A 24,650-nucleotide genomic window follows, 5' to 3' on the forward strand; every position below is an offset into this window, starting at 1 on the left:
CTCATTAGATGCTGGAAAAGCCTTTGACAAAGTTCAATACATGGTAAGTCTCAGACAGAACAGGAACAAAAGGAACTTACCTAATATAATTAAGGCTGATGAACACCAACAGTGAACCAAGCAAGTTAAATATTTGTATGACAATAACTTGAAATCTTTGAAGAAGACATCAGAAGATGGAAAGACCTCCCATGCATATGGATCAGTAGGTATAATATAGCAAAAATGTCCATCTTACCAAAAACAAACTACAAATTCAACACAATCCCTATCAAAATTCCAACACAATTCTTTACAGAACTTGAAAAAACAATGTTCAATTTCATATGGAAAAACATAAACCCAGTATAGCTAAAACAATCTTGTACATGAGAAGAACTTCCGGAGGTGTTACCATCCTTATCTCAAGTTGTGCTACAGTAACAAAAACAGCTATAATAACAAAAACAGCAAGACACTGGCATAAAAGCAAACAGGTTGATCAATTAATCAAATTCAAGACACAGATTAAAACTACATACCTGTTGTGATGGTTTGTATATTTGTGGACCAGGGAGTGGCACCATTTGGAGATGTGGCCTTGTTGGAATAGGTGTGACCTGGTTGGAGTAGGTGTATCACTGTGGGTGTAGGCTTAAGGTCCTCACCCTAGTTGCCTGGAAGTCAGCCTTCCACTAACAGTCTTTGGATGAAGATGTAGAACTCTCAACTCTCAGTTCGGCCTGTGCCATGTCTGCCTGGATGCTGCCATGCTCCCACCTTGATGATAATGTACTGAACCTCTTAACCTGTTAGCCAGCCCCAATTAAATGTTGTTTTTTTATAAGACTTGCCTTGGTCATGGTATCTGTTCACAGCAGTAAACTCTGACCAAGACACTTGTGGACACATGATTTCTGATATAAGTCAGAAATATACAATGGGAAAAAATGAAGCATCTTCAACAAATGGTGCTGGTCTAACTGGATGTTGGTATGCTGAAGAATGCTAATAGAGACAAATCAATGACAATGCATAAAACTGAAGTCCAAATGGATCAAATACCTCAAATATCTGATAGAAGAAAAATTGAGGAATAGCCTTAAACACATTGGCACAGAAGACAATTTCCTGAACAGAACAACAATCTTAGTGCAGGCACTAAGACTGACAATTAATAAATGGTACCTCATGAGGCAAAAACACCATCAATAGAACAAAATGGAAGACTACAGAATGGGAAAAGGTCTTCACTACCTCCACATTTCACAGAGGGCTAATATTCAAAATATGTAAAAATTTCAAAAAGCTAGAGAGACATCAACAAACCAAATTACCCAATTTAAAAATGGGGAACAGATCTAAACAGAGAATTATCAATAGAAGAATCTCAAATGACTGAGAAATACTTAAAGAAATGTTCAACATCCTTAGGCATCAGAGAAGTACAAATCAAAATTACTTTGGGAGTCTTTACACCTGTCATGATAGCTAAGGTAAAAATCACAAGTGACAGCTCATGCTGGTGAGGATGCAGAACAAGGGGAATCGTTGTACACTGCTGGTGGGAGTACAAACTTACACAGCCACTTTTGATTTCAATATGGAAGTTTCTCAGTAAACTGGGAATTGATCTAACTCAAGACCCATCTCTACCGCTCTTGGGCATATACCCAAAGGATGCTCAATCCTGCCAGGACACTTGCTCAATTACCTTCATAGCAGCTTTATTCATAATTGTCAAATCTGGAAACAACCTAAACGCCTCTCAAATGAAAAATGGATAAAGAAAGCTGTGGTACATTTACACAGGGAGTGTTACGCAACTGTTAAAACAATGACATGAACTTTGAAGGAAAATGACTGGAACTAGAAAAAACTATCCTGAATGAGGTAACCAAGATCCAGAAAACAACTTATACTCACTTATAAGTGGATGTTGACTTTATAAAGGATAACCATGCTACACTTCAAAGACTTAAGGAGGCTAAACAGGAAGGAAGAGGGGGGTGAGTAAATCTAGGGGAAAGAGGGGCTGGAGGAAGGGACTGGAAAGAGGAGGAAGGGGTAACTGTGATCAGTATGTAATATATGAGAGAAGAATAAAGAAAAAGAAAATAAAAACCAGCAATCTACAGATTCAGAGCAATCCTCACCAAAGTTCCAATGACATTCTTCACAGAGGGAGAGAAATGGCTAAAGTTCATAGTGAAGTAGCAAAGATCACAGAAAGCCCTGAGACTTCTGAGCAGATGCAACACAGACAAAAGTATCACATTGTCTTACCTCAGACTCTAGGATAAAGCCACGGTGACAAGGACAGCATGGTTTTGGCACAAAAACGGACATGTAGACAATTGAAACACAACAGAAGACCTCAAAGCAAACCCACACAGCTATACAAAGTTCATTTTTGTCAAAACACACAACTGGGAATTTGGGGTTTCCAAGTTTCCCCTGTACTACATAGAGTCTTTCTGTGTGCCTTGCTTTGTGTGTTTCTTCACCCCCAATAAAAAAATAAACAGTCTTTCATATAACTCTTTTTTTATTCTTTGAAATGAAAATATAACTTCATCATTTCCCCCTCTCCCTTTCCTCCCTCTAGCTCCTCTCCTGCCTTGCACACCCCTCCTCTGTCTTAAACTCATGGTTCTGGCCTCTTTTTTTTTAAAAACTGTGGATGAGAATATCTATCTGAATCTATTCCTAAATACATTAACACAATCCAGAAGAGGACCTACTACGGACACATTCCCAAACCAGTGTAATTGCTAGCTGCATTCTAAATACTTATATCAACAGATAAATTTTCTTCAAGAAAATTTCATTTTGAGGCAGACACTTCATTTTCAGCAGATGGAAACCATTACAGAAAGGCATAGCAGGTCAAAATGCAAAGCACTAAGTCTGAGGGGTGCACAGCCCTGATGGATACATCCACAGTTCCTCCACCCAAGGCTTGAGGAGCACTGTAGAAGAGAGGGTGGAAGATTAGAAGAGACAATGGAGAAGTGAGCCTGCTGTCACAGTGTGTCTTCTATGCATGACAAAGAAGCTACAACTATGGTCTCTCAAGAATATGGCAGTTTAAACAAGAACAATGACCCCAGTAGACATGCTAGTTGATTGGGATATCATTGTCCTTAGCTTTAAAGGTTATATTTACTTGGAGAAAAGCAAAACTTAGAGCTATTATATGACTACTTACACCACCCCTTGGCATCACCTAAAAGACTCTATATCCTAACACAGAATGTACTTGTACTGAGCATCTAATTTTTTTCTGTTTTTTTTTATTATTATTTTCTTTATTTACATTACAAATGCTATCCTGAAAGTTCCCTCTACCCCACCCCCCCAGCCCCTGCTCCCCGACCCACCCACTCCCACTACTTGGCCCAGGCCAAAGTTTGCAAGACCAAGGGGCCTCTCTTCCCAGTGATGGCCAATTAGGCCATCTTCTGCTACATATGCAGCTAGAGACACAAACTCAGGGGGTACTGGTTAGTTCATATTGTTGTTCCACCTACAGGGTTGCAGCCCCTTTCAGCTCCTTGGGTACTTTCTCTAGCTCCTCCACTGGGGACCCTGTGTTCCATCCAATAACTGACTGTGAGAATCGACTTCTGTGTTTGCCAGGCACTGGCATAGCCTCACAAGAGGCCACTATATCAGGGTCCTTTCAGCAGAATCTTGCTGGCATGTGCATTAGTATCTAGGTTTGGTGGCTGATGATGGGATGGATCCCCGGATGGGGTAGTCTCTGGATAGTCCATCCTTTCATTTTAGCTCTAAATTTTGTCTCTGTACCTATATCCTTTCATGGGTATTTTGTTCCTTATTCTAAGGAGGAATGAATTATCCACACGATGGTCATCCTTCTTAGTTTTCTTGTGTTTTGCAAGATGTATCTTGGGTATTCTAAGTTTCTGGGCTAATATCCGCTTATCAGTGAGTGCATATCTAGTGACTTCTTTTGTGATTTGGTTACCTCACTAAGGATGATATCCTCCAGATAGAGCATCTAATTTTTTTCTTTCTTTTTTATTATTTTCTTTATTTACATTACAAATGCTATCCCAAAAATTCCCTATACCCCCCACCCCTGCTCCCCTACCCACCCACTCCCACTACTTGTCCCAGGCCCTCCCTTGTGTTGGGTCATATAAAGTTAGAGCATCTAATTTTTATGTTTGTATTTGTCACATTCTTTTGCGCGAGAGGGAAGTGTTTTGTTAGAAGCTGTGGTATGGCATCTTCCCCAGTACATGGGCTGCCTGGTGGGTACACAGTTCTGCAGGGGCAGGCAGCCTGCTTTCTGGCTGGTATGCCTAGGCTAGAGCATCTGGAACTTTTCTTTGTTCCAAGACATTGCCAACAGCAGGAGAGACTCCAGGAAGTGAAGTAGACACTGTTGTTACCAGCAGAATAAAGACGCATAGTCATACTTACTTAAATATTACAAAAGTTATTACATACCTTAGCTTGAAAATCAGTCATATAAAGAAAGACAATTGAATTGTTGTCTTGTCTAAAAACAATGTATATCTATTTAACTAATTCTTCCAGTTCCGTATCAGTAATCTCCTCACTTCCTACTGCAACAACAATTTCTCCAACATGCCTAGGGATTCCAGAGTGAACCTGAATAGAAACTGAAATCTAACTGCCAAAATTCTTAGCATCTTGCAATGATCAAGTCTAAAGTCTTGTCAGATCAAATATTCTAGGCTCCTGATGACTCTCTCCTCAGTCTGTCCTTTGAAATGTGACCCATCTTCCTGGATATCCATTTTCAGACAAAATGGCTAGGAAATATTATAAAAAATGTAAAAATGTAAAAATTCCCAGAGTGTGTTGGGACTTTGCTTCTCCCTATTAATGCAGAACACAAACACAAATGTAGGTGCCTGTTTTAGTTAAAAAAAAAAATTAAGCGTTCATATGTGCCTGGAGGCCTAGGTCCAACCTCCCCACTCACATGCAGCAGATGTGCAGCATGGCCTGCATGTGGGTCCTGGAAAACAGGAGTGCAGGCTATCCCAAAAGCTGCTGACTGTACGTGGAATATGTTCTACTAGCTGGGCTGCCTTGTCTGGCCTCAATGGGAGAGGCAGCACCTAGCCTTGAAGAGACTTGAAGTGCCAGGGTGGAGGGATACCCAGGGAGGCTACCACCCGCTCACAGAAGATGGGGAGTGGGGAGAGGGGAAGGATTGTAGAAGGGGGTGACAAAGAGGGGGCACTGAGTGGGATGTAAAGTGAATATGTTTAAAAAAAATAAATTTAAAAAATGAAAAGAAAATTAAGTCTTGAATTGTTTTGAATGGTCAGGAAATTACTAAGGTGGTCTTTAACTCCTTAAAGAGCTTCTCACATAGTTTCATCAGTACTACTTAATTAATAAATTTGTTAATAATGAGGTGACTTGTTAAAAATCTATCCTAGGGTCTGGAGACAAGGCTCAGTGGTTATGAGCACTGGCTAGTCTTCCAGAGGACCTGGGTTTAATTCCCAGTACCCACAAAACACATAACAATCACTCCAATTCCAGGAGATCCAACTTGATGATCTTCAGGCCTCTGCAGGGACTGAATTCATGTCATGCTTTGTAGACAGACAGACAGACAGACAGACAGACAGACAGACAGACACACAGATAGATAGATGTTCTACTATTTCAGCCTACGCAAATAATGACTGAAGAATGACCTGTGTTACAGCCAACACTAATAAAGAACTGCAAATTTTTTCACCATTCTTTAAGCATACTGTGCTGACTGAGCTGAAGTCTTAATTCAGTGTTTATAGAGTTAGTGCCAGAAGTCTCACTTCCAGTACAGAGCACTGCTGTTGGTGGAAAGGACCTATGTGGGGATATTTATTTCCATAAAACTTCATCACTTTGCCCCTTTACTCTGCTTTACAAGTATAATTTCTGTCTATTAGTTACATAAATATTTTAGGAAGAATATGGCTTCAATTCCCATAAGCAAGGTCTTGATTAAAGTTCTTGGTTCCTGGTAGAATTTTTCTCCTCATACAAAACAGAGTAAAGACCTTATGGTTAGCCGATAATTTCATAGCCCTGAAAGCCTAAGTGAATCAACTAAGTGTGGCGGTTGCCTCTGTTAGCCCCGCACTTGAGAAGTGAAGGCAGGAATATCACAAGTTCAAGGCTAGCTCGGGCTACATGGTGAATATGAACCTAGCCTCAAAAGCCAAGCAAGCATCCGACAACCCTCTCCTGGCACAACCGTGCACACACGCATTCAGCTTGAATGACATTGAGCCATCTTACCTGTGTGAAAAGTATAAACTGAGCAAACTGCCACGGAAGCATGAAAGCGACATTGGAGAAACAGAGAGCCACGTAGTGTTTTCTGTGAACGGTGGAGGTCCTTGAGAGAAAAAAGCAACACCATAAGCTCTGCTATAAAGATAGCCGGTAACTCAAGACCAAGGAGCCCTTGTTAAATATCTTTTAACAATCTAACTGATCTTCTTAGCTTTTACATAACACAACACAACATAGTGCTAAAAATCAATTTACTAAAATTATTTAAAATGCCTGAGCAATTGAAATGCTTAAATAACACCAAATTAGATTATTTCAAACGAGTATTCAGTAAATTAAATTATTTAAAATATAACTTTAGGTCTTTATTTAAAAAAAAAAAATGTTTGCCATTCACTTTTAATTCTCCAGCCGAAGTTCAGGACATGACCTTAATCCCGTGTCTCTCACAGTGTCCATCACTACACAGAGAAGTCCATCCCACACCTGGTCACTCACATGACTCAGAAAACAAGAAGAAGCACACATGCTGATGTGGACTGTGCCAAAACTTGTGGGGGACATAAAGTTATTTATTCACACAAAACTGCTTTCAGTCAAACAGAGTGCATGCCTTCAAGGTCATGGTCCTAAATGTCCTGACTAGCACATTCATTGTACAAATCCCCTCACCCCCAACTCGTCAGACTAATGTTACTTCAGATGAACACACATCATCTCCTGGGAAGAGAGAGGATAGGTAGCATGTCCCTTGATGACTTTTTCTAAGTAGGTAATGTAATGAAACCTAAACTGGAAGCAGATTCCCAGATTCAAATTCAACCCCTACTTGGTGGCACACCAGGAGGCAGCTTCTGTCCTCCAGATCTGTGGTGAGCTCAGGACCCCCACTCTGTCTACCCAGTCATCTAAGAAACACACGCCTTACCAGTTGCCTGAATGTGTGCTAAATTGTCTGTGGCTAAATATTTCAGTTCAGCGTAATTCCTGCTTCTATGAGTACTTTTAAATACATAAAAATGTAAATGCGGACACTGATGGACATGGACATGATGTGCAATTTTAGAAGGAAAGGGGAGGGAGAGAGATAGGAAGGAATGAAGAGAGGTAGGGAGAAGGGAGATGTGAAGACATGGAGAGAGGAAGCAAAGGGAAGTAAGGATGTTCAAATTAGATGGAACCTGCCAGCAGTAAACTGAATGTCTGGTTCCCTGGGAGTTTAGAAGAGATAACGTTTATGATATCTCAGTGACAGATTTACGAGCACCTGTGAAATTTATTCACATAGCAAAGCTATTTATAATACTCTGCTATTTATTCACAAACCTCTGAAGTTTCTGAAATGCTTAAAAATTTAATTCATCTAAGAGTGTGTCCAAGACATTAGATTTGAATCTGACCGAACTGTTAGAAACATCATTCAGACATGTATTAAATGTGTGTATATTATTCATTTACACCTCCCTCCCTCCCCTCCCCTGTCTTTTTCCCCTTCCTCCACGCCCCCTCCTGTCTCTCTCCTCTCTCCTCTCCTCTTCTCTCTCTCTGTCTGTCTATATACTCCCTGGGATTATCCATTTGCACATGGTGTCCCTTTTTATGACACATATGCTAAACTTATTTCAAAGAGAACAGTTTGGGGGAGAAGGAGCTGAGATGTGTTAGCTTTGAGAAAGTAAGGACTTGTTTCTCGGAAGCCGGTGAATGGGGCTGGAACGGTAGCTTTTGCAGAGGACCAAGGTTCACTTCCCAGCACTCACATGGTGACTTGCAATCATCTGTAGCTCTGTAGCTGCACTTTCAGGGAATGTGACACACTTTTCTGGCCTCTGTGGGCACCAGGCATGCATACAGTGATCATGCACATGGGTAGGCAAAATACTTATTCACACAATAAAACTAAATATTTTTAAACCATAATATTACTATCTAGAACCTGTAGGGTAACATTTTCAATAAAGAAATAGCTTATAAATTTATATTGACATTATTCGATTACTCAATTCATTTTTAAAATAGTTTCATAACAGAGCTTCAATTTTATAATTATGACTTATAAAATATGACTTAAAGCATATTTTCATAAAGGCAACATAATAATTTATTTAGCTTTGTCTTATGATTGAAGTTACCTGAGGATAGTAGTTAAGACATACATCTGAAGTACGAGGAAGGGGTAGGAGAAACTTTCCCGGAGAGGCGGCGTCCACATCACACGGGTGGCCTGAATCCATAAAACACTCAGTTTGCATTATTTTACATTTTATAATAAGTATTACCTAAATCTTGGGGGTTGGTTTACTTTCAGAGTTTTAATACTAGGCTCATTAGATTCTATTTCTCACTGCCTGGCATAGCTTCTGGCCCTTTGACATTCTCTCCTATGTCCATTAAGGGGCACACTATTAAATGTCAAATTCAGAAACAAGAAAAACTGGATCAAATCACTCACAATTAAGCCGAAGTATCAACAAATACACAGGGATGAGAGCTATAAGGACGACTGGCCCAGAATACACCACAGTCCCTCAGGCATGAGCCTGGCATTTGGAGCTTTGAGGTACATGATAGAGGCCAGAAAACCATTTTAATCAAAATCACAGAGCATTTGCAAATAGCAATTCTATACACAATTATGACCAACTGATATAGGTATACATTACCAGCTGTCAAAACTAGCTCTGACTCAATCAAATAAATGCTATATGAGATAATTTTTTAAAAACAATTGAAAGTACAGAGAGTTGCTAGTAAGGAACACTATAAATATTTTTAACCTTTCGTATACATACTTAGACTGTCCTAAGACATGTGGAACAACATTGCATAAAATTTTCTATCCTAAAATTATATAAATTTAAATGTAACATAAGTTTAAATATAATTTTTAAAATTATAGAAATTTAGGATTATGGTATCTATAATCCTAAAATTATAGAAAGAATTTAAGTCTTTAAGAGCTGATAAGAGGCTTATTTCTTTGTTAAAAGCCTCAAAAAGATAAAATTTTGTAAAAAAACAAAACAAAACAAAACAAAACAAAACAAAAAACTTGTAAGCCTTTAAAAGAGAAATGGTTTGTATTCCAAATTCAACTCAGTCTAGCGAAGCCTGGCACACCCTTATGAAATGCAGATTGTTGGATGGCAAGGTATTCTTTTCCACAAGGCATTGGTTTTAAATATTATATATTTAAAGCATTTTATATGAGACATTGTCTATTCCTTATTTAGCTGGTTTTTAAATTGGCATACTATAACAGGAGATACAGTCATTTGCTGTGTGTAACATGTGCCATTACATAGCACATTTGATTTCCAAAAGTTAATACTCAGATTCTCTCTCCTTACCACGCATTCAGTATCTAACACAGAATCTAACATGGGGCACCGGAATAAATCCATTGTATCATGAACAGTTTCTAAGAGCTCCTTTTGGCCTGGGTATATCTGATTGGGATGACTTACTATGTCAGTTCTGGTTTGAATCCATTATTTTGTTACAGAAACAGGAAGAATAATTCAGTAGTAGAAGCAGTGGGATAGCTACTGAATGAACTGTGTGGATATTGTCAAGACAATGCCATTCCAACCACTGGGAAGAACAATGACATAAAATTTCAATTAAGTGAGATGTACAGGTTCTCAAGATCTGTGTGTTTAATTTCGGTGCTGGGCAGATGGATCTGAAGGCATGAGGATTCATTGGAGCTCATCACAGTTCCTAGTACCCACATGGTACTTCACAGCTGCCTATAACTTCAGCTCCAGGAGATATGACACCATCTTCTGGACTTGGGCACAGGCACACACACGCAGTCATACATGTACACACGCAGGCATATATATGCACACTAGACTTTAAAATTACTGTATTGTAGAATCAAAAATTTGTTCGGCGGATTAAGATCTGTTAAGATCTGATGCTAAGTCTTCTTACATTAAAACAAACAAACAAAACCCAACGACTTTCAGAGACAGACTATAATATACCAGAAATATAATTCTGGCCCTTAGGTGGCTGAGGCAGGAGAATCAGAGGTTTTAAAGCCAGCCTAAGAAACATACTGAGACCCTGTCTCTAACAGCAAAAGAAGAAAAGAGGTAAGTGTATATTTAAAAATGAGGTTTTAGAAACACAGTGACGGAGAGCAGGTCACCCAGCTTCACTCACACAATAGACACAGAATCTTAGCCAAGTCCTGGAACTCTCTACTTCAGTTTCATAACCGTTATTATGATAACACTCACCCACCACGGGTTTAATAGTCGCTGGATGACATGTATGTACAGTGCCTGACACAATGAGTGCAAGGCTGTCATTTGTCTACAGAACATATGTGTGTGACCAAGCAACAAATGCTTGGTAGTTGACATAATTTAGATTTTACTCATTTACAATTTTAGAATAATATAGTTCACATACCAGTTTGCAGCATAAAATACTTTAAGGTATTACAGTCCAACACTATGTAATCGTATTAGTTTAGTGATTGCAATTCCTTGTTCACAGGGGCCACTCTATATGTGTATAAAGAACTAACTGGAAAACAAACCTCTCCATGATTGAAAAAGTAGCAGGCTACTGTAATCAGACCTCCTAACTGACTCCCGCTGTAAAAAGAACAAAATACACAGTCATAACATGCAACGTACAGGTTCTTCTCATAAAATTATCTCAAAATTAAAAACCATAACTTTCTGTGCTTAAAACACAAATAACTAAGCCATATAAGCCCGAATATTTCCCAAATGCCTGTGTAGTTGGTGTTTTAATCCTGACTGTAGAAGGACACGAAGTGTACATATAATGCAATCTCAGTTTTATAGTTACATTAAAACACTTTATAAATAAACCATGAGCACAAACTAATTTTAAACACACATCCCAGTAATTTTTTCTGTATATATTATGTCAATAATGTAAATGGAGTCCTGTTTTGTCTTTTGTAATTGGGCTTAAGTGGGGGATTAAAGCTAAAGAACTAACAGTCTCTCTTGGCACTAACTCAACTGTTTGACTGACTGGAAACACTCTGACTCTGCACACCAGACCTAGGGGGGCTAATGCTCATCACAGACGCTCAGACCCGTGCTGTGTAGTGAGTGTTTCCTGTCTTGTCACATACTCAGCTGTGGCCCACATCCCAGGCCACTAGGCTAGAACACCAAGCCAGCAGATCCTGTACAGGCTCCATCACCGCTGTTTACTCAGCTTAGGACACAGAGACATGGAATGAAAGGAGGAAGAAGTGAGATGAAAAAAGTAAAGGAAAAGCAGCAAGAGGTAACAACCCTGACCACTGAACAGAGGGAGAAAAGTGACAAGCTGTGGGAGAGGTGTGAGGGGGAGGTGACTTAGGCACACTGATCAGAAGGGGACTCGGGTCAAATGCCTTTGGTTTTGTTGTTTGTTTGTTTGTTTTTTAATTATTTTATTGGATATTCTCTTCATTTACACTTCAAATGCTATCCCGAAAGTTCCCTATACCCTCCCCCCCCTCCCTGCTCCCCTACCCACCCACTCCCACTTCTTGACCCTGGCGTTTCCCTGTATGGGGCATATAAAGTTTGCAAGACCAAGGGGCCTCTCTTCCCAATGATGGCTGAATACGCCATCTTCTGCTACATACGCAGCTAGAGACATGAGTCTGGGGGTACTGGTTAGTTCATATTGTTGTTCCACCTATAGGGTTGCAGACCCCTTCAGCTCCTTGGGTAATTTATCTAGCTCCTCCATTGGGGGCCCTGTGTTCCATCCTATAGATGACTGTGAGCATCCACGTCTGTATTTCCCAGGCACTGGCATAGCCTCACAAGAGAAAGCTATAACAGGGTCCTTTCAGCAAAGTCTTGCTGGCATATGCAATAGTGACTGCGTTTGGTGGCTGATTATGGGATGGACCCCCGGGTGGGGCAATTTCTGGATGGTTCATTCTTGCCTTTGTTTTTATTGTAGATATGTAGTTAGCATACAGCAGAACAGCTTCATTATGATATTTTATAGGACATATATATGTATGTGTGTGTGTGTGTGTGTGTGTGTGTGTGTGTGTGTGTGTGATTTTACTTTGCACACATTCGGCCCATTACATTCTTTTGTTCCTTTCCCATTCTGCATTCTTGTTGGTCTGCCTTCTGCTTTTGTGTCTCATATATCATACATATGTGTAGTTAATATAAAACCTGTATTATATAAACTATTATATATCTATATAAATCTAGACCCAGAGACTTCCACTGTGATGATTTCTTTTCCCTCATTACTTACCCTTTTTTAAACTTAAAAAAAAAAAAACATTTATTCATTTTTACTTTATGAACATGAATGTTTTCTGGCATGTGTGTACATCACATGTATGCATATCTGGTGCCCAAAGAGGCCAGACTAGGGTGTCATGTCACCTGGAACTGATCTTACACATGCTTGTGACCCGCCATGTGGGTGCTGGAATCTGAACACCAGTCTGTCTAGAGTATATAGCAAGTGATCTTAACCACTGAACCACCCTCCCCATTACTTATTGTTGCTCCCTGCTTCCATACCTATGAGACCTCTGCCTTCAACAACAGTATTCCTTTTTAATTTCACAACTCATTCTATATTTTTAAAATCTAGGCTAAATCTGCATATAAAAGAAAACATGGTGTTTGTCTTTACTTATTGGTTTATTTCACATAATATGGTACTGTCCAACTCCATAGATTTTCTTGGGGATGAAATAATCTCATTTTTATTTATAACGGAATGTCTATCATGTATATGTACAGGACTTTCTTTGCTACTTTTAAGTTTTATTTAGGTTAGCATATAAACTAATGCATTTTGTCATGGCATATTCCCATCAATGTGTCATTAAGCTACTTTCTCCCCCCTCCACTGGTTCTCCTTCCTTTCCCATTCAGTTCCCACATCTGCTTGTCTGTATGTGCATTATATGTGTGCAGGTGCCTGCAGAAGTCGGAGAGGGCATTGGAGCCCCTGGAACAGGAGATACAGGTGGTTGGGAACTGCCCAGTAAGGTGCTAGGACGTGAATGTAGACTCTGCATGAGCAGCCAGTCTTTGTAACTGCTGCTCCATCTCTCCAGCCCCTTCTGCTTTTTAATCTTGTGTATTCTGTTGCTCTTTCTGGTTTTTACCACTCTTTAAAGCCTTCTTCACCTCTCAAAATTCCCTTTCTGGTTTCATGACTTATGAGAAAGCACACATACACGGACATGCACACATATACACATGTGTACACCCTTACACTTTTATTGAAATCTGGGTTCCTCATGAAGCTTGTTTGATTTTTGTTTGGGGAAGGTTTTATTGTTTTGTTTTTTTGTTTTGTTTTGTTTTTTAGAGTCTGGCTTTTTACGCTTAACTTAATGATTTTCAGTTGCATTCATTTTGCTGCAAATGTCATGATTTCATTCCTCCTCAGTGCTGGAGCTATTCTGTTGTGTATCTGTGCGTTCTCCTTATCTGCTTAGCTGTTGACTTATAACTAGGCTCTTTTCTGTTTCTGGATATGTGACTAGTATAGCAATAAAGATGGATTTGCAAGAAACTCTTGGGTGTGTTTACTTTGAGTCTTCCCATATGTTTCTCCCATTATGTGGTTTGTGTCTTAGCTCTGCAAAATATTGCCTTTTCCATGTAAAACCTTTTCTATTTCAAACAATCCAATTTGTTTGTTACTATAATTATTTTCTTGCACCGTGTATTAACTAGTATCAGCTCTGCTTAGCTTCCAAGATCACACCAGACCAGTTGCATTCGATTAGTATGACTGTACACAATAGCAATTATTTCCTGAGCTATTAAAATCCTGTTCGGAAAGTCCTTTCTTGTGCCTCTATTATTTAACATTTTTCTGGTATTATATTACAGTTTATCTTTGAGTGTTTAAAGTTCATTGTTGTTCAGGTAGCTATTGAGAGGTTTCCCATCCAGTCATCCCCAAAGCATCACTTAAGAACATGAATTTGGATGCACAGTACCTACATAAAAGCTTGAGAGGTAGAGACAGGAAGATTAAGGGTGTTCATTGGCTAGAATGGCTACCCAGTCAGTGGTCTCCGGGTTCAGTGAGAGATCCTGCCTAAAACAGAAGGTGTGGAGGAATAAAGGGGGACACTTGCTGAGATATTGTCCCCAGACCCTAAGTCCAGATTTTTTTTATTTCTAATTTTATGTTATTCAAGAATTGCATGAATGTAAAGAAAGCAAATGTTTCAGTAGAATGTATTCCACTGGAAGAAACAAAATGTCTGACAAAGTAGTCAGGCAATATAGGTATATACTATATATATATACTATATCACTCAACACAAATGAAAATATAAGTTATCTGTTGGCATTATTTCAGCAGTGCCAGGTTGCTAGGCTGCATAGAGCCAGATGTAATAGCTATTTTATGGTCTACCCTCTGTCCTGTGTGACAGGATAACTCCAGATAGTGCATTCAAGCACAAACCAGAAGAAATAGAGAAGCAGCAGTTGTGCCTGCAGGTCCTGGGTATAACAAAGCATTCCTAGATATGACCAAGGCTAACTCTGCCTTAATTTTCAATGACAAAAACTAATTCACTTGGCTCTGCTAAGGAGCAATGGAGAGTGGATATGTGATTATCACGATTAACTTCATGATCTCAGACTAGACACATTTATACTCCAGTTTTCAAAAATCCCCAAAAAGGTAATAGGGAGGCCTGTGGTGTTCTTTAGTGGCAGCTCATTTCTGTTTGCATAGCATTGGTTATAGAAAACCAGTTCTATAAAATTCCCTGAACTAGTCCATTTGTTTCATTAAGTTTCCTCTTCACTTAGTTAATGGGTACCAACCAGGTCTTACAGGGTCACTCTCTTCACTAGTCTTACCTCAGGTATGTACCGTATATGAAGAACAAGCCCATCATTAGTCCATTTAAAATAAAAATTACTCCAATGTAAAAGCAAGCTGGGTCTCCCAATCCTTTTTTAAAAAAGACACAGGTTATTCAGTAGTTAATGAGCAATATGATTTCAGTGCTTTATAAACAAGAACTTATACATGTGCTCAAAACGTTTGCTCTCATGCTCACTCGTAAATGCTACAATCATCTTTACCTCCACAGCGCACGGATTTGTTTGTTATCCCAGGGGCCAAGGCCAGGTCCTCACTCAGCCACAACCCCTACCGTGTACACTTAGTTATATTTACACTTTCCCCTAACAGTGTGCTTCTGTAATACATGCTGGGGGTCACATTAATTCAAATGCTGCTGCTACTCTTCAGTGTCTGGGACTTTTGTAGAAATACTTGGAGAATTCTCTAGAGCCACTTCTGTCTTTTCCAGGCCCTCAGATCAGTGTAACACAGGCCCCAACCTCAAGGAAGATTCTTGCTGTCTGTAATATGATCTAATCACTTCATCTGTTATGCTGCAGACATGCATGATATATATGATATAAATTTTATATATGATTGTGTTTTTCATGCATGTCACTTCCTGTGTGCTTTATATTCATCATTTCACACAAGTCTCAGGCAAAGTTTTGAGATTAACTGGTATTAAGGATTCTTTCTTTCTTGTTTGTTTGGGGTTTTTTTTTTTTTTTTGGTTTTGTTTTTTGTTTTTTGATTTTTGTTTTTTTGGTTTTTTTGGAGACAGGGTTTCTCTGTATAGCCCTAGCTGTCCTGGAACTCACATTGTAGACCAGGCTGGCCTCGAACTCAGAAATCTGCCTGCCTCTGCCTCCCAAGTGCTGGGATTAAAGGCGTGCGCCACCACGCCCAGCAGTATGATGGATTTTTATGTTTGAAAAAACTATTTAAAACCTAGGTGATTTGCAAGGTTATGCTGCGCTGCCTACAGAGAGACAAGCCCTGTGACCCTGCTTGCTCTGTTTCATTAACCCTTTCATCCCAAGACCACATGTTCTTTCTATGTCCAGTGGCCATCTATACACAGTTGGTGGCAATTCTATATTCAGACTAGAGATCCTTCTTATTTCTAAGTTTCTACAGCCATGTACCCACTTAGTATTTCCAGATCAGGGTATTTAGGTTCTAATACATGCACTCATTATTTTTCCTTCTCCTGTCAGTTTAAAGACTCAAACTAGAATCCAATTGCATGACTCTTAACCATCCTTCTCGCCAAAAATCCTACATCCAACTGCTTCTTAAACCCAAACATTTGCAGTGACCTTTCTTCCAAACTAAATAGAGCATATCAGTGATCTATCTGACCCCATGGAACCCACCTCTACCCCTCACAGATGAGCTTTTCATGCAGCTAGCAGTGATGCAGCTAGCAGTGAAGTTTCAGCATGTGGATCTGTTACGGCTCTTCAGTAAATACAGTGCAAATCCACAGCCAGCACGTGCTCTAGTGTGGTCTGCCTTTAACTACATTGTCAGCATCTGGACATTTGTAATATGCACTACCATTATAACTGCTAACAACCTGTTGATAGCATAAGCTCTCTTGAGTTGTAAAGCCATGTCTCCCAAATCTTCTATGCACTCCAAATATCAAATACTGGCCTCTTGCTGATTGGGAACTTAATATATACCACATATGTTCAAGGTGATGATTTTCAACTCTCAGAAAATCTTATACATTTTTGATGATGAACATTCTATAAAGTGTAATATTTGATAAGCCATAGTCTCTATTGCCGTATGTTGCCAAAACCACAAAGTATGATCACTCCTTAAACAACCTCTGCCGGTATTATCTTAGGTTTTCAAGGAAATCAGTTTTTAAAAAATATGGAAAATTCAAATTTTGTTCATACTCTAAGAGTTAAGTAAATTTAGAAAGTAGCAATATTGTAGGAAAATAGTCATGTGTGAAGATATGAAAAAATATCTGTATATTTGATACATGATTCTGTGTAGCTATGGACAGAGTCACAAGGGCAGCTTGAAAACTGCTACTTAATTCTCAAGGGTATTTTGTTTGTTTGCTTTTGTTTTTAAAATTGTTTGGCAAAGATACCAATGTAGAAGATATACAGAGAGAGTTTCATTAAACTCTTGGATTTCATTAATTCCTCTTGGACTGTGAACAAGGATAAAGCAATATTTATAATAGCTGATTATTAGCATCAACTAATATATAACTATTGCAAGTATATAATTGGCTTTTTATCTTTCAAAGGGTGTACTAATATTATCCCAAATGATTTGTACTATCTTATTCTGAAGTGGACTTTTACTTGAGTACTTTGCATTAGAAATATTGGTACTCAAATTAAATTTCTAATTTATACTTAAATTATTAAGTCTATTGCTTCTACAGAAAATAGTTTAAAGCATCAGATATGTATTGAGATGAAACATTTCTATAATGTCTTAAATAAAATTGGTCAGAGTTTATAATAAATTTGAAATGAGTCACAGTATCAGCTGTCTATGAAAACATGAGTGTGCGCACAGCAACATTGAGGAGGACACATACCTTCACAGCTCTGAACTTCATTAAGAGGCTCCATTCTGGTGACGTTCCAACATGTCTTAGTTTCTATCCCAAATAAATTCATTATTCCTACGATTGTGCGATACCAGTAGGCTATGACTACCTATAAAGGAGAAGGTGAAAGAAAACATACTCTAATCACAATGATAGACTTCTCTAGAAAACATTGTCTAGTCTATGATGACATTGTTTTAACATTAAAAACCTAAGTAAACTTATTTGAAAAATAGCTATTTTGTAATTTAATTTTAGTAATAGTTATATGTAGTAGTCAACTTAATTATAGTGCCAGAACAATACAATCAAATATAAGAGGACATGGTTAAAGTAAAACAAAAAGTGTACAGACACATTTCATACCATCTCACTTCACTCTAGAGTTCTTCTTTATCATGAAAACACATCATTTTAAAAACTGCAATGCAATGGAGTCACAGCTCCAGGGCAGATTAAAATTTTGAACAATAAGAAGATGGACATAATTGGTTCTTCTCAACCTAAAACCTACTTTTGAAAGTTCAGAGGCAAGAGAGGGAAATAAAATCAGATAGATGAATAAATTAAATAAATAAATATAATGCTCATATTTGGGATTTTTTCAAACCGGGTGAATTTTGGGTAAAAATACTATGAGATTCCTTTGGGATAAATAACAAAAGAATAGCAAAGAGAAAAAAACACATAGAATTGACACTTAATATTTGATGTCACCCTTCTCATCTCTGTGGCACTGACTACATGTGGCTACATGCAGTAACACACAACTGAGCAATCACATAATGATATTTCTTGGTCCAAACTTTAGATTTTATAATTTTGTCTTTTAAAAATTGAGATACTGTTTAAAAAATTATTATTTGTATTCTTTGAGTTTGTGGTGCCTGTACAAAATATAGACCACATTATATGTTTACTAATCTAGAATCATATTTCTTTTGGTATGAAGTTTGAAAGAGTAAGGAAAATATAGTTTTATAATCATATTTGAACTCCATTTCTGCCCCTGGGGCTGGAGAGATAGTTCAGTGGTTAAGAGAGCACATTGCTTTTACAGAGGGCTAGAATTCCTTTCCCAGCACCCACACTGGGTAACTAACAGTCACCTATAATTCCAGCTACAGACTATCCAATGCCAGTTTCTCAGTCACTTGCACTCAGATTCGCATAAAGTAACATACAGGCAGACAATTATACATAATCAAAATTAAATCATATTAAAAATTTATACTCAACATATAATAATTTCTATGTTCCCAAGTGACTTCTCAACCTCAGAATGTCAACTCATCTGTTAAGTGAACTTAGTAATAACCATTTGTTACAAAAGGAATGAGAGGTCGTCTATACAAATGGCTGGCTTAGAGATTGTAAGTATATTTAACCTTCTCAAAAATATTGTTCTAAATGTACATCTTTAACCAATAGATTAGATATTGACAGTATAAGTACAAGAAACATGAACATATAAAACTGATACTGAGTAATTATTGGTTAATTGAAGATTTCTCCATTTTGTATCATCTAGAAAGAAATACAACTCCAGTTACATATTACCACATTTTCACAATGATATTTAAGTATCAAGAAGGAAACTCTGAGGATCTATGGACCCAAACCCAAGACAACCCTAAGGACTTATGAACTAAAACATGCATATACATCACCTCCTGTGATCCTAAATCCCCACTATCTGATCATGTAACATGAGCCATACATATGTTCCACAATTAGCACTGCCAGACCATCTGTGGTTACCTCAAGTGTTCATGGTCTGAAGCTCTGAGACCCTGGTGCATGAAATCAAAATATAAACATCAGTAGTCTTCCTATATGCCAATGACAAGCATGCTAAGAAAGAAATCATGAGAAACAATCTCATTCACATTATCCTCAAAAATAAAACATTTTAGAATATGTCTAATCAAGGAAATGAAAGACATGTACAATAAAAAAAGATTCCACCTTATACCAATCAGAATTGCTAAGATCAAAAACTCAAGTGACAGCACATACTGGAAAGGATGTGGAGAAAGAGGAAAACTCCTCCATTGCTGACGGGATTGCAAACTGGTACAACCACTCTGGATATCAATCTGGAGGTTCCTCAGAAAATTGGGAATAATTCTACATGAATATCTAGCTATACCATTCCTGGGCATATACCCAAAAGATGTTCTACTATACCACAAGGACATGTGGACTATGTTCATAGCAGCCTTATTTGCAATAGCCAGAAGCTGGAAACAACCCAGATGGCCCTCAACTAAAGAATGAATACAAAAAAAATGTGACTCATCTACACAATGACATACTATTCAGCTACTAAAAATGAGAACATCATGAATTTTGCAGGAAAATGGATGGAACGAGAAAATATCATCCTGAGTGAGGTAACCCAGATCCAAAAGGACATGCATGTTATGTATACACTGATAAGTGTTATTAGCCAAAAAGTACAGAATACCCAGGATACAACCCTCAGATCATAAAATGTTTAACAAGAATGAAGGCCCAAGTGAAGATGATGCTGCAATCCCACTTAGAAGAAGGAAAAAAATAATCACAGGAGACAGATGGTAGGAGAAGGGAGAGGGGAAAGGGGGAACAGGATCACATATTTTGGGGTGGAGAACAGGAAAGAAGCTTAGAGGACCAGGAGAATGAATGGAAATATACAATTTCTGAGGGTAGGATGTGGGGGTGGGGTGCTCTAGAAAGCTCCAGAAATCTGAGATGTGAACAACTCTCAGGACTCAGTGGGGATGACCTTAGCCAAAATGCCCAACAATGGGGAGAGGGAACTCATACAGTCTACCTTCAGTAGATAGACAGGGCCTCAAGGGAAGGGATGGGGATACCAACCAACAGTCAAAATTTCTGACCTAGAATTGTTCCTGTCTAAAATAACTGCAGTGAGAAAAATGAAGAAAAGACTAAAGGCTGTCTAGTGACCAGTCCAACTTGGGATCCACCTCATTCATGGTGGAGCACCAAGGTCTGACATTATTACTGATGCTATGATGTGCTTACAAACAGGAGCCTAGCATGGCTGTCCTCTGAGAAGCCCTACCTGCAGCAGATTGAGACATATATAGATACTTACACCCAACCCTGGACTAAAGTCAGATACCCCTATGGAGGAATTAGGGGAAGGATTGAAGGAGACGAAGGGGAGGGCGACCCCATAGGAAACCAGCAGTCTCAACTAATCCAAACCCCTAGGAGCTCCCAGAGACTGAGCCACCAACTAAGCAGCATACACAAGCTTATCTGAGGACCCCAGCTCATGTATACCACAGGTCTGGCCTCAGTGGGAGATGTGCCTAATCCTTGTAGGAGGGGGATGGAGTACCCTCTCAGAGGCAAGTGGGAGGGGGAATAGAATGAGGAACTGTGGGAAGGGGGGACAGAGGGAGGGCAATGGATGGAATGTAAATAAATAAAATAATTAAATAAAAAAAATTTTAAAGATTAAAATAGCTCCTGTGTCCTGACAATAATGCCATAAAATTTAAAATGTCATCAAACGAATCTCTGGTGAATACACAAACTCTTGAAGGTTTAACAGCTCATTACTGAATGATGAATGAGTCAAAGAAGAAAAAAAATTAAATTTCCTGTAATTAAATGAATATGAAAAGACAATGAAAAAAATCTCCTGGACACAAGGGAAACTAAAAGTTCTAAGTGCCTATATGAAAAAAAAATCACAAAGACAACAAATAAATGATTTAATGATGCAATTTTAAAATTTGGAAAAACAAGAACAAACCAAATCCAAGCCCAATCAGTGGCAAGAACAGTAACTGCTAGAGAAGAAACCAATAAAAATAGAAACAAAAAAACAATACTGAGAATCAGTGAATCTAGGAGCTGGTTGAGAAGATAAAAAAGAATGGCAGACAATAGTGGCCCATGTCTTTAATTTCATCACTCAGGAGGCAGAGGCAGACAAATCTCTATTAATTCGAGGTCAGCCTGTCGACAGAGAGAATTGTCAGCTAGCCAGGGTTACACAGAGAAACTCTGTCCCAAAAAACAAAAAGCAGCAGAAGCAGCAGCAGCAGGAAGAGGAGGAAGAGGAGGAGGAGAAAGGGAAGGAGGGGGAGGACAGGGTGGAGCCAAGCTGACTCCATGACAGGCTGCAAAATGCAGTTCAGGGAATTAGACCTAAGTTTCTATTACCCAGAAATGAACAAGCCAGTTCCAGGAAAACCTAAAGCCCATGGGCAACCAAGCAAGAGCTGCCCACCATCTGGCTTGAAGCAAAAATAGTCAGCAACAGTTCTGGAAAGTTCCTAGAACCCTAGCCAATCCAAGAGACACCCCTAGAGACAGGGAGACAACCAATCAAGATAAAGGTCACCTATCCCTCCCTGGAATTCCCTGAATAGGCTTTAAATTGGTCCTGAAATCTCACCCTGAGGTCATCATCTTGATAAATGATAGATCACGGGGTACTGATTTTTGCAGAATAATAAACTCTCTTTGCTTTTGTATACTATTTGAGTCTGGGATACTATTTTTCAGTGATTCCTGAACCCTTACAAAAGAAGGAAGAGGGGGAATTAGAAGGAGAAGAGGAAAAGGAAAAGAAAGAGAACGAAGAAGAAGGAGGAGGAAAAGGAGGAAGAAGAGGAGGGCCCCTTCTGCCCAGTCCTTTTCTGCTGGGGACAAACTGATAGCTAGTCTTTTCCCTGAAGAAACCACATCCTGAGGCATGCCAGGACATCTGCTGCACTCAGGGATACTGACATCACAGTCAGAGGCATCCCAGGAGATCTGCTTGTACATAGGGCAACTAAGCAACTGACATCACAGTCTGAAGACCTCCCAGGGACTCTGTTGTATGCAGAGCAACTGACCCAACAGACTATAAGCCTCCCTGGAGTTCTGCTGCACACAGGGAAGCAGAAACTAAAGTCCATAGACTCTCCTGGAGAACAGCTTCGCACAGGACAACAGCTTGACTGCTCCTCTGAAGACCCAACAGTATGAAGACCTCCCAGGAGATCTACTGCAGCCAGGGAAACAGATCAGCAGCTTCTCTATCCCTCAGAAGAACCCCCAGTTGGAATACCCTACAGGATGTCTGCTACAGCCAGGGCCATATACCTACCAGGAGATCTGAAGCAACCCAGGGGCAAAAGAGGCAGACTCCAGACAGAGTCACCCAGACCAGCAAACACCACGGATAACCAGATAGTGCAGGACCATAAGCAACAGAAAACCCAGTTCTCCCACCACAGAAAGCCCTGAATATACCAACATACACAAAAACCAGGAAGCTAACCTAAAATCTGATCTCATTAAGATAATAGAGTTCTTTACAGAGGATATAAATAACTCACTGAACGAAATACAAGAAAACACAATAAAACAGGTGAAGGAATTGCATAAAGTGGTTCAAGACCTAAAAGTAGAAGTAGAAACAATAAAGAAAACACAAATGGAGGTCAACTTGGAAATGGAAAACCTAGGAAAGAGGTCAGGAATTACAGATATAAGTATCACCAACAGAATAAAAGAGATAGAAGAGAGAATCTCAGGTGTAGAAGATACCATAGAAGAGATTGACACAACTGTCAAAGAAAATTCAAAACCTAAAAAACTAATCCAAAACATTCAGGAAATTCAAGACACAATGAAATGACCATATCTAAGAATAATCAAAATAGAGGCGAAAGAAGATTCCCATCTCAAAGGACCTGAGAACATCTTCAACAAAATCATAGAAGAAAACTTCACCAACCTAAAGAAAGAAATGAACATAAATGTATAAGAATCCAAATGTATATAACACCAAATAAATGGGGCCAGAAAAGAAAATCCTCTTGTCACATAATAATCAAAACATTAAACACACAGAACAAAGAAAGAATATTGAAAATAGCAGGGGTAAATGGCCAAGTAACATACAAGAGTAGACCTATCAGAATTACAACAGACTTCTCAACAGAGACTATAAAAGCCAGAAGAGCCTGGTCAGGGGTCATGCAGATTCTAAGAGACCACAAATGCCAGCCCAGGCTACCAAACTCAGCAAAATTATCAATCAACATAGATGGAGAAACCAAAATACTTCTGGACAAATCCAAATTCAAACAGTATCTATATATCAATCCAGCACTACAGAGGATTCTAGAGGAAAACTCCAACACAAGGAAGGTACCTACAGCAAAGAAAAGACAGGGTATTAATCATCTCATAACAAAACCAAAAGGAGAGAACCAAAAGCATATCAAGCCACCTAAAAAAACAAACATAATGGAACCAACAGTCATCTGCCATTAATACCTCTCAATATTAATGGACTCAACTCACCTATTAAAAGACATAAGCTAGTAGACTGGATATTCAAACAAGATCCAGAATTTTGCTACATACAAGAAACACATCTCAATAACAAAGACAGTTACTATCTCAGAGTAAAAGGTTGGGGAAAAAAAAAGGCTTCCAAGCAAATGGTCCCAAGAAATAAGCTGGAGTTGCCACCCTAATATCCAATAAAATAGACTTTCAACCAAAACTTACCAAGCATGATGAAGGAGGACACTTCATATTCATCAAAGGCAAAATCCACCAAGAGAGAGTCTCAATTCTGAACATCTATGTCCCAAATGCAAAGGCACCCACATTCGTAAAAGAAACTTAACTAAAACTCAAAACACAAATTGAACTCTACACAATAATAGTGGAAAACTTCAACACCACACTCTCACCAATGGGCATGTCATTGAAACAGAAACTAAACAGAAACACAGTAAAACTAATAGAGATTATGAACCAAATGGATCTAACAGCTATCTACAGAACATTTCACCCTAAAAGAAAATAATACATTTCTTTTCAGCACCTCATGGTACCTTCTCCAAAATCAACCATATAATTGGTCACAAAACAGGCCTCAACAGAT

At 38.8% G+C, this 24,650-nt stretch overlaps 1 protein-coding gene across 1 annotated transcript in view; it reads right to left on the reverse strand.

Annotated features, from left to right (window-relative positions):
* LOC110328713 (probable C-mannosyltransferase DPY19L2) overlaps positions 1–24,650 on the reverse strand; it is a 155,651-nt gene that overhangs the window by 109,067 nt on the left and 21,934 nt on the right. The window contains exons 5-9 of the mRNA XM_021208137.1: positions 17,717–17,837; positions 15,147–15,240; positions 10,835–10,892; positions 8,412–8,503; positions 6,283–6,382 (exon numbers count right to left, since the gene is read on the reverse strand). Of these exons, the coding sequence (XP_021063796.1) occupies positions 6,283–6,382; positions 8,412–8,503; positions 10,835–10,892; positions 15,147–15,240; positions 17,717–17,837 (465 nt within the window). The remainder of the gene's footprint in view (positions 1–6,282; positions 6,383–8,411; positions 8,504–10,834; positions 10,893–15,146; positions 15,241–17,716; positions 17,838–24,650) is intronic.

The sequence above is a fragment of the Mus pahari genome, chromosome 10 (genome assembly GCF_900095145.1).
Source record: "Mus pahari chromosome 10, PAHARI_EIJ_v1.1, whole genome shotgun sequence".
In the NCBI taxonomy this organism is placed as follows: domain Eukaryota; kingdom Metazoa; phylum Chordata; class Mammalia; order Rodentia; family Muridae; genus Mus; species Mus pahari.